At 33.7% G+C, this 10,367-nt stretch overlaps 1 protein-coding gene across 1 annotated transcript; it reads left to right on the top strand.

Moving 5' to 3' along the window:
* Window positions 1-4,803: 4,803 nt before the first annotated feature.
* Window positions 4,804-5,739, top strand: LOC118575694 (olfactory receptor 4P4-like). The gene has a single exon (XM_036176131.1). It carries the CDS (start codon window positions 4,804-4,806, stop codon window positions 5,737-5,739), a length of 936 nt encoding a protein of 311 aa, XP_036032024.1.
* Window positions 5,740-10,367: the final 4,628 nt, after the last annotated feature.

The following is a 10,367-nucleotide window of genomic DNA, read 5'->3' as shown; positions in this document are numbered from 1 at the left end:
ATTGTTGGAGGTTTGATTGGAAGAATTTTGAGTGGTTACTTTCCTCTTTCAATACAACCAACTTGTGTAAAGATTGGTCAACACCAGGCATTCAGTTTACATATTGAAATATGCTTATGTCCTTCACCTTGAAAAAGGAATCTGCAAAGTCCCCATGGTACTTAACTTACACAACTTTTATGCATGTACTGGACTTAGAAATGGCTTTTTCACTCCCTCACAGAATAGACAGTTGTACTTTTCTCATCTAGGGTAGGTTAGACCCCCTTATTTAAACTGTACACCCTTATGTTCCTATGCACATAGCATGGCTGGACGTTCTGACATCAAGGTGTTCATCAAAGCAAAGACTATGTTAAGTTGAATTAAAACGCTCAGTGTCTCTCAATAAATATTATTATTTTACATTAGGTAAGATTTTATATTGGATAAAACAAAATATTTTCCTTAAAATTTTCCCTCTATAAAAATTATTACTGTCTGAATCTGTGTATAACACAAATGAATTTGTCACCAAACATGGTTTGTCCCTAATATCTAGAACCTGCAGGATTACAGTGGCATCAGAGGCACAGACTGAATCTTGAAAGTTAGGCTAGACCTCTAGAACTGCTGTCTTCAGATATTTTCATTTTTAGCTCCATGATACAGAAAATGTGACACAATAAGAATATGGGTTACAGAATATTTATTCATCTATTTTTTCTTCTTTCTTTCATTTCCAAATATTTGTTCCATCAAAGTCATCCCTGTTGTCATCCTCCTCCTCCCAATCTCCATCTCACTGGTCACTGATTTTGTTTGAGTGTGTAGTCTAGTTTCATGTTACTATGTACACTTTTCTGTGGGCCTGAACTACCTTTTTTCCTTTCATTTCTTCTCCTCCTCCCTCAGCTTGGCTTGTCCTGAAGGCTAACCTCATGATGTTCCATGATATATTATTTTTCTGGTTTCTTTTAAAAGCTACAGTAGTTGTAAGAACAGAGTTTACTGAGTTGCAGTGACTGACTTGCACATTTTGGAATCTCCCGAGATAGAGATCCCAATCCACAGTAAAATGTACTACATAAATTAAGTATAGTTCCTGCCAATGGCACTTTGCATCACTGGATAATAGCCACTGGCAGAGAACTGTCCGGTAAGGCCTCTGGGAATTTAGAGCTTTAAAAGCCCTGTTTGTCCTCTTGTTGACCCATGACTTTACATTCTATTTTTATGACACAGATTTTATTTAAGCATCAGCTTGCAGTAAACGACTTTTAAGGTTTAAACTGCCTTTTGATTTCATAGTAATTTCAAGAAAATGTGCCCCCCAAGTGTCCACTTTCTGTGTGCTTAAGAATTATGGGTATTTGTGCTCTACTTCCCTTAAACGCTTAAGAAGCTTGAAGACACAGCTGCTAAAACAATTTACATTTTCCACTCATTTGTAGAATTTACTTGAATGGGTTTAAATTATGGATTATGTTGTACATTTCCTATTTTTATTTCAGATTTAAATAATGGGGATAGCTAAGCGAGAATTATCTCAAAAGGAACACTTTGTCATATATTGTGGTCTGAATTATTTAAACCACTGTTTGGGAAAAATGTCATGCCACACCAGCCAGACTTTAGACTAGCTGTATGCTATTTAACTTCATTTATTTTAGTTTTATTTTTAAGATTATAATTTTATTAAGTATAAAAGAATATGGTTACTGCTAATATATCCTGGAAAACTGCTTTTAACTACATGCTCTCTGCTAACCAGCTGAATTCAAGTTGAGAATATGAGGCATAGTAAATTTAATGAAAGCTTCAAGTTGAAGTTGTATTCACTCAGCCCCATTTGGGGCTCACTCATTTCTTCCATGTTCTTATTAAATAGACTGTCCAGTGAGTGCTTGGTGGTCTCTTATGGTGATTAATTTCCTGAATATTGAAAAAAACTGCAGAGGTGGGTGATAACTATCTAATTCATCTCAGGTGAGTACAAGGAAATCCCAGGCAAGTCCTTGGCATTAAAAAGGTCTGGGTAGATGGGATAGCTTTGCTTATCTTAGGGGTAATCTCCTTGGGTTATTTCATTTCCTGTACTAATGGATTGATAATAGATTATATTTCTTTTTATTCTCATTAGACTCATGTGAGGATACTTTCCTTTTGTCTTTTTGTGGTGTTTGAGAAGGAACACATGGCTTCACACATGTTAGGCACAAGCTTAATCATACAGCTATATCGTGACACTCATATCTTAAAATTTTACACTTTTGTGAGACAGGCTTGCATATAGCACTGAACAGCCTTCAACTCGCTATATAGCTGTGGTCTTCCTTGAACTTTTGATTCCCTACCTTTATTTCCAAAATGTTGGAATGTAGGTGTAATTCACCACACCCACTTAAAATGTCTTCAGTGAGCATATATGTGACTGTGTAATCACATATGGAAATGATATGAATTTTTTGCTCAAATAATATAAAGCTAAAAGGAAAAAATGCATTCATGCTCATCAACAATATATGGCAATAGAGTTTGTTTTATTTCTTCTTGAGTTAGTATTATTTCTGATTTCAGTAAAATGGTTATGTAGTTTAGCTATGTGGAATAGTAAGCTTAAAGAAATTAGCAATTTTTCTTAAGTTTCACAAGCTGTGCGATAAAATAAAGGTAACTGTATTTAGTGACTTCCCACATATTAAATAGAAAAATAATATGTAAATAGTGTTTATGTTTATACTAGATAATGGACTTTATTTTATTTATTTGAAACAGGGCCTCACTTTATAGTCACCATGTAGTTACACAGTTGTACATGCCTAGAAGTTAGGTTGTAGACAGACTGGCCTCACGCTCACATAAATCTACTGTACTCTGATTTTCAAGTGTTTGGATTAAAGGTGTGTGCCACAACACTTGGCCTTAAGTAATAAATGTGTATAGCATATTAGGAAAAGTGCTCATATTTGAAATTCTAAACAATTATAGGTAAATAGAAGAAAAAGAAATGTGGTGTATTTTGCTAGGTAGCAAAGTGCAATTATTAGGAACATTCAGAGGTGTGTGTGTGTGTGTGTGTGTGTGTGTGTGTGTGTGTGTGTGTGTGACTGTTTGAACAATAATATTATTATCTCTTTTCCTATTGCATTCATTACATGTTTATGTCTGAATACAGAACATAAATTTAAGAGCTATTAGAAACTAAGCATTTAGTATTATAAAAGGAATGACAGATTCCTGATTTAGGCCATTCTGCCATAAGAAACATAAACTTTGTTAAACCTGAAGAAACATTATTTCAAATTCAAAGATTTTTAAATGTAATGTTTATTAAACTCATATATTTCTTTATAAGAAAATGTTTATAAAACTACAAAATACAGCTCATGGATATTCAGAACATCCCGTGGTAGTCTGCTGTTACTTTGCATGGTCTCTTCCACAGAGATGAAGATTCAAAACACTTTACACTATTCAAGATTCATTCCCAATATGGCTGGTGTTAAAAGCACTGATGTATTCTTAGAAAGGGTGAGTACCAAATTCTCTGTCATTCATCTAAGCCTGAGAATTTTACTTAGATGCTTTTGATCTATTTGTATTTCTGAAAAACAGGGATTCAGCTCTCCTGAGTGATTTTCATGAAGTGTGTCTCACTAACTTACTTTTAAATTATTTTAGGTATGCCATTTCTCCATAAGTGAGCAGAGGGTCATCTCCAAACCAGAGTCAGCCTTGGTTTTATTAAGACAAAAACAAACTTGTTCAATAAAATAGTAATTCTGGTTTTCACACTGTTAAACTTTCTGAACATTGTGAGTGGTGGTTATTATGCCTTGAAACAGCACCAATAAATAAATACAGCTTAAGTAGTTTATAAAAAAACATAAAAATCAAGGTGGGAGCACAATATTTTCTCTTTTCTTTATGATTAATTTACATTTGAATGATAAACTTGAATGGAATAGGTTTCATTAATGTTTGGACATGTTTTTAGTTTCCATACTAGCTTACACTTCATGATCTAAAGGAATGTTAATGACACAGGCTTTGAGTATTTTTATTCATTTTGCTATGGCTTTATATGTCCTTTATTTTTGCCACAGCAAGTTTCAAATGAATTGTAGTAAAACCATTTTTGTCATGTAAAATTTGAATATGACAATGAATAAATGCACTCATTCTTTTACAACTTTCGTTCCATATTTTGAAGTATTATTTTGAACATTGATTTGTTTCTTGATGTTTTCAACAATGTTTTTTAATGTCCCTTAATGATATACATTCACATGAGAATGGAGATCATTTTTTTCACATATGTTAAATAGTTGTGTTGATGAATTTTAAGTAAATATTCTTTTGTGAATAAACATTTAATTTGGGGATTTCCTCCCCATCATACTAAATAAAGAAAAGTGAAATCAGTAGATAAAAAGCAATTATTAATAATATGTAATGTTATTTTGCTTTATCTAAATTAAAATTGTTATCAAACATTTTTAAGAGTATTTATATTTATTTTCTGTGACCAGAGCAATTTTAAAAATAGTATAAATTATTCTTCATGTTTGAAAATGTTGAAAAATGCAGCTTTTTTATTTCCTAATCATCACACAATGGAGTTCTATATGAGATACATACTAAAACATTTCTTACCATACAACATGAAATAATTAAGATTATTGTTGTACTGCATCAATTCATTTTTGTTAATTTTACATAATTGTTACATTGCTCATTTTATGGAGAGTTTGATTTTTTCATTTTTAGATATTTAATTTTTCTGCTTCTCAAATATGAAATAATGCAACATTGAAACACATGGCGAATCAGAGGAATGTCTCCGAATTCATTCTGCTTGGACTTTCTTATGACCATGACATACAGATATTTTGCTTTGTTCTTTTCTTAGTCTGTTACATGGCTCTTTTGCTAGGAAATGTTGTGATCCTTATCTCAATTCGATACAGCCCTCTTTTTCATCAGCCAATGTACTATTTCCTCAGCCACCTGTCTTTTATGGATATATGTTTTACCTCCTGTGTGACCCCAAAATTCATTGGTGATCTGCTAGTAGTTAGGAAAACCATCTCTTACACGAACTGCATGCTGCAAGTCTTTGCAATGCACTTCTTTGGAATGATTGAAGTCTTAATCCTAACAGTCATGGCCTTTGACCGCTATGTGGCTATCTGCAAGCCTCTCCACTACATGGTCATTATGAGCAGGACAAAATGCCATCTTCTAATGGTAGCAGCTTGGGTGGGTGGAGCAGCCCACTCATTCCCTCAGTTTTCTATTGCAATCTTGTTGCCCTATTGTGGCCCCAATCAAATTGACCACTACTTCTGTGACATTTTTCCTCTGCTCAAAATTGCTTGTACTGACACCTATATCACTGGTGTCCTTGTTCTGGCTAATTCAGGTATAGTCACTTTGGTGACCTTTGTGGTTCTGTTTGTTTCTTATGTCATTATTTTACTCACTTTAAGAACTCACTCAGCAGAAGGAAGACGCAAAGCCCTGGCTACATGTGGGTCTCATATCACTGTGATAGTTTTATTCTTTGGGCCTGCAATCTTCTCCTATCTTAGACCTCCTACCACTTTCCCTGAAGATAAAGTATTTGCACTGTTTTACACCATCATTGCTCCTATGTTCAACCCCTTAATTTACACGCTGAGAAATGCAGAGATGAAAAATGCAATGAGAAAAGTTTGGTGTCAATCTCTAATTTTAATGGAAGTATACAGCTAATCTGAAGGTGTTTATTAGGTATGTGGCTTTATAATAGAAAATTGCAATGGTAAATTAAATAGTTAGAAACTATGCCTTATATATTATAATAGATTCCACTGTCTTTAGTAGAATAAATGTGGACCATAAAACTCACTTAAATTACTAATTAATCGAAGACTATTAAAATATCAATTTTGTGAACTACTGAACTAGGGTCAGCAGAGTTCCACACATTGAAAACATGAACCAAAGCAAATAAATGAAGTTGTGCTTATCAGTAATATATACTTAATACTTCATAGAATTATTGGGCTTTGAAGCCTATGGTGGTTTGAAAGAAAACAGTCCTTAAAGGGAGTGGCACTACTAAGAGGTCTGGCCTTGTTGGAGGAAGTGTGTCACTGTGGGAGTGGGCTGTGAGTCTTGTGCTCAAGCTACTCCCAGTGTCACAACTGATTTCTTGTTGCCTAAAAGATGTAGCCAGCACCATGTCTGCCTGCATGCCTCCATGCTCCCTCATCATGGTGGTAATGGACTGAACATCTGAAACTGTAAGCCACCTCAATTAAATGTTTTCCTTTCTAAGAGTTCCTGTGGTCATGGTATCTGTTCATAGCAATAGAAACCCTACCTAAGACAAGGCCTCTAAAAATTACACATTTTTATGGTGTTGGAAAAAATTGGAATTCATTGCTCAATGCTATCAATTTTTAAGTTTTGATAGGTTGTGTTCATGCACATCATCTAGTAGTATTCAGAAATCAATTTTGGAGAAGAAAAATCAACATAATATAACGTGGAACAAATTGGACTTACTATGGTAGAAATGTGAATCATTAATGAAAAGAAAATGAGAATTAATAATTCAGAGTGCCAAAAACATGTGCTGATGGTCCATTAATCACCCCAACTTTAAGAGCACTTCCCATAAAATCTAAGGAACCACATTATAAAATCATTTGCATACCCTGCTCTTATAATACCTAATGGTTCTTAAGTAAATTATTAGCGATTGGATATGACTTAAAGACATTATTTGCTGAAATGAGTTCAAAGTCACAAAAAAAGAAATAAAGTGTTCTCTAGAAACAAGGGAATTATACTGTGGTGGCATGGTAGTACTTACCACAATGCCCTTTAATTATATAGAACATGGAGAGAAGTTTATTTAATGCTAATACAAAAAATGTGTCTAAACATGAGAAGATTTAAAGACACCTAAATACATATTATATCTTAAAATATACCATTCAGAAGGGCTATGTGTGTGTGGGGGGGCTATCATGCATACATGGGATATCTACCTCCTGCTAATTTCTGGTGATAACTCAAAATTCTCCAAAAATGAAACTAATGAGTTAAATTCCTTATGGCAGAAGAGTACTTCAAGTGCTCATATAGAGAAATCAGAAGAAAGTTTTATAAAAATATAGTGACTGTTGTAATCTAAGAAATAAAGCTTGCCTGTAGATCAAAGAACAGAACAAGTCATTAGATTATTCATAGAGGTCAGGCAGTAATGGCACACCTTTAATCCTAGTACTCTGGAGGCATAGATCCATCTGAATCTCTGTAAGTTCAAAGCCACATCGGACTATGTGAGACTGATTCAGTCTAGGAGAGAAACAGAGCCACACATTGGTGGCACACACCTTTAATCCCAGCACTTGAGATCTTATGCATTTGCTACCAGTAGTTGGGAAACACACACACCATTAACCCCAGCTGTTTGTTTGCTCATCTTCATTTAAAAATCCATTCCAAGGAAATAACATATAATTTTTTAAAAGGACTGCCTAATACAATTATATGTGAAGGAAGATAATTAAAATACACATGGATTTTAGGATATGTAAATGAACTTCAAGAGTTACATTTATTTTGAAAAAGAGCAATAATATTCAACTTTGGGTGAAAATCTGAACATGTATGAATATAGACAGTTCAAGTGGCAACATAAATGATCTCTGATGGTATTATATAAATTATAATGCTATTTATGCTTATCTTAAACAGTTAAATTGTATATTATCAAAACTAAGTAAAATTTAATTTTAATATTTCATAGTTTTGAAGTGGTCTTTTGGAAAAGTGGCCTTTTCCCCATAGTTTGATTTTTGTAGATACATGAAAAATATAAACACTGTTGTCTTAATAGATTCTCTAAATTTAAAATTCTGTTTTATTACATATTAAACAAAATATTAAAACCAGAGTATTCTTGCTCAAATTCTATTGACAATATCTGAACAAATAACCTTAAAATTAACAAAAGCAATTGTCAAACACTTATGGCAATTTTACAATGAAAGTTACAAGGTTTACCTTTATGTGCATTATGGATGTTTTTCAACTTAGTTTTCTGTTATTTCTCTTCATACACTTACTTACCTTATCTAGTTACCTAGTTACCTGAGCCTGCCTACATATATACACATAAAATAACACTATAAAATAGACCTAACAGATTTAATTTCCAAAAAATAAATTCAGGGTTTCCTTACAAAATAAAAATTTCACTGTCTTGTAAGGACAATGAAGTTTATTATGCATCTGGATATACATTGCAACATTTATTCAATCTAAAAAAATTGTATGTATTTAATTGCTGATTCTTCTTTGTACTTATTCTTACTCAAGATTAAAAACCATGTTAAAATACCATGCACACACACATACTAAGTGTTAAGATCCTTATAATGAACCAAATATAAACAAAAAAGTTCATGATATTTTCATTTAAATGTTAGTGCAATGAGAATCTGTTCCTTCAAGAGCCTGTTAAAAATGATGATCACAATATAATAGTATTGAGAAATGTCTGTATCCCACAATCCTCTTGATAATTTTATGGCTTAAATTTTCTTTCTCTTGTAGTAGCCACTCTCTGAGTACTGTGTCTCTAGAGATGAGTACTCTTATTTCGATCTAGAGTGGCTTAAGAAATAAATTCTTCTTGTTCTGGTTAATTTCCTCCTCAAAAAGCAGGAAGAAACCTTGGGTAGACCAGAAAGGACATTGGGTTTCCATTGCTGGAGTTCTCAATTTTTGCAGAGGAAAAATAACGTATTTCTGTGTGTGTGTGTCTGTGTGTGTGTGTGTGTGTGTGTGTGTGTGTGTGTGTGTGTATGTGAATCTGTGAATGCAATAGGGATAAAGAAGAGTGAGAGAGGGAAGGAGAGAAAGGAAAGAGAGAGAAAGGAGAGGAGAAGGCGGGAAACAGGGGAGGGGTGAGGAGAGGTATCTCCAGAACATCAACAGGGAGCATCAGGGAAAGAAACACAGTCTCATGATCAGCATGGCGATTTGCATTTGACTATTTTTTACCAGTTGTCTCAAATCAATAAATGGACTGTTTGTTCTTCCTTCACTGAATGATTTTTGATGTGAGTCACAAAGGAACAGAGATAAGAAGAAATATACATTAAAATAAAATACTTTGCCTCTCTCATTGACAAATGAGACGAAAATTTTGTCATTGAAAAGTGAGAATGAAAAAAATCAAGGACATAAATTAATATGTCTGTATATAAACATACTATATTTTAAATTCAAAGGTAATAATATATATGCTTACATACCTATATACATATATATATATATATGTATAATGTTTATCAATATATCAATATAAATCTATGAACATATATGAATGTACATAGTATTGTAATGACTTCAAAACAAAGTTTCCTCAAAAACATGATGTTCTAACTCACTATTAACTAAGACTCCATAGAACCAAAGATTATGGGCTGACATCTCTGAAACCCCAGGCCAAACGTAACCCCTCAATATTGGGTAGCAATTTCCGCAGACTTTAAGACATTATTACTTCTTATGAGATTCTAAAGTTGTAAAGAAAGAGAAACATTACTTCCTGAAGAAGCTCCTTAAAATTCAAGAAGTAAAAAAAAATCAATAGCTTCAGGAAGTTCCTGAATGTGATCATTAGATTCATTAGACCCATCCCTCCTCAGACTTGTGTAAGAAAAAGTAATTGTGGAGAGTCAGACTCAGCACAGAAGAGGCTCAGACTAGATGGCCTGCCTGGAAGATGGAGATCAGCCAAGCTTCCTGAGAGGAGAGATCATCAGAGCAACCTTGAAGGGTCAGAGACCTAGTGAATTTCTTGGAAAAGCCTCGGTCTAGTTGAGCAACCTGGAAAAGACATTATACAACCTGTGAATTTACCTGCAAGTTGTACAGTAAGATTCAAATTTCCAAATTTCATATGCCCTCAGCCCTGGTGGGTTAAGCTTTTGGTAATACAGCTGTCCCTGAGTCATTTTTTGTTTCTATAAATAATGCCTCAACCATATTTCTGTAAGTTACTCCTATAAAACTCATGGGTTGTCATGATGAACTTTCTTGGTATTCTTACATCATACAACATTTATTTTCCAGATTAAAAAATTTCATTTTGGAGGAAAACATGTGAAGGCACAGGGTGTTAAGGGGAACGTCAACAACAGGGTATTTTAAGGCAGAGTGTTAAAGTGGAGACCATAACTGAAGCTACAGTGTAACCTAAGCCTGTAAAAGTGCAGGATGTCAAAGGGGAGTGACACAGCTCACGAACGGTGTCTTTAGGAACAATTCAATATCCTTTAAAATCCCTGAATCAATTTAATCCCTGATTGATATTG

This window comes from Onychomys torridus, unplaced genomic scaffold (assembly GCF_903995425.1).
Source record: "Onychomys torridus unplaced genomic scaffold, mOncTor1.1, whole genome shotgun sequence".
NCBI classification, from domain to species: domain Eukaryota; kingdom Metazoa; phylum Chordata; class Mammalia; order Rodentia; family Cricetidae; genus Onychomys; species Onychomys torridus.
This window is presented reverse-complemented; position numbering and strand designations above follow the sequence as displayed.

Excerpts from the sequence above, each read along its gene's own strand:
- LOC118575694 (XM_036176131.1), top strand. The coding sequence starts at position 4,804 with ATGGCGAATCAGAGGAATGTCTCCGAATTCATTCTGCTTGGACTTTCT.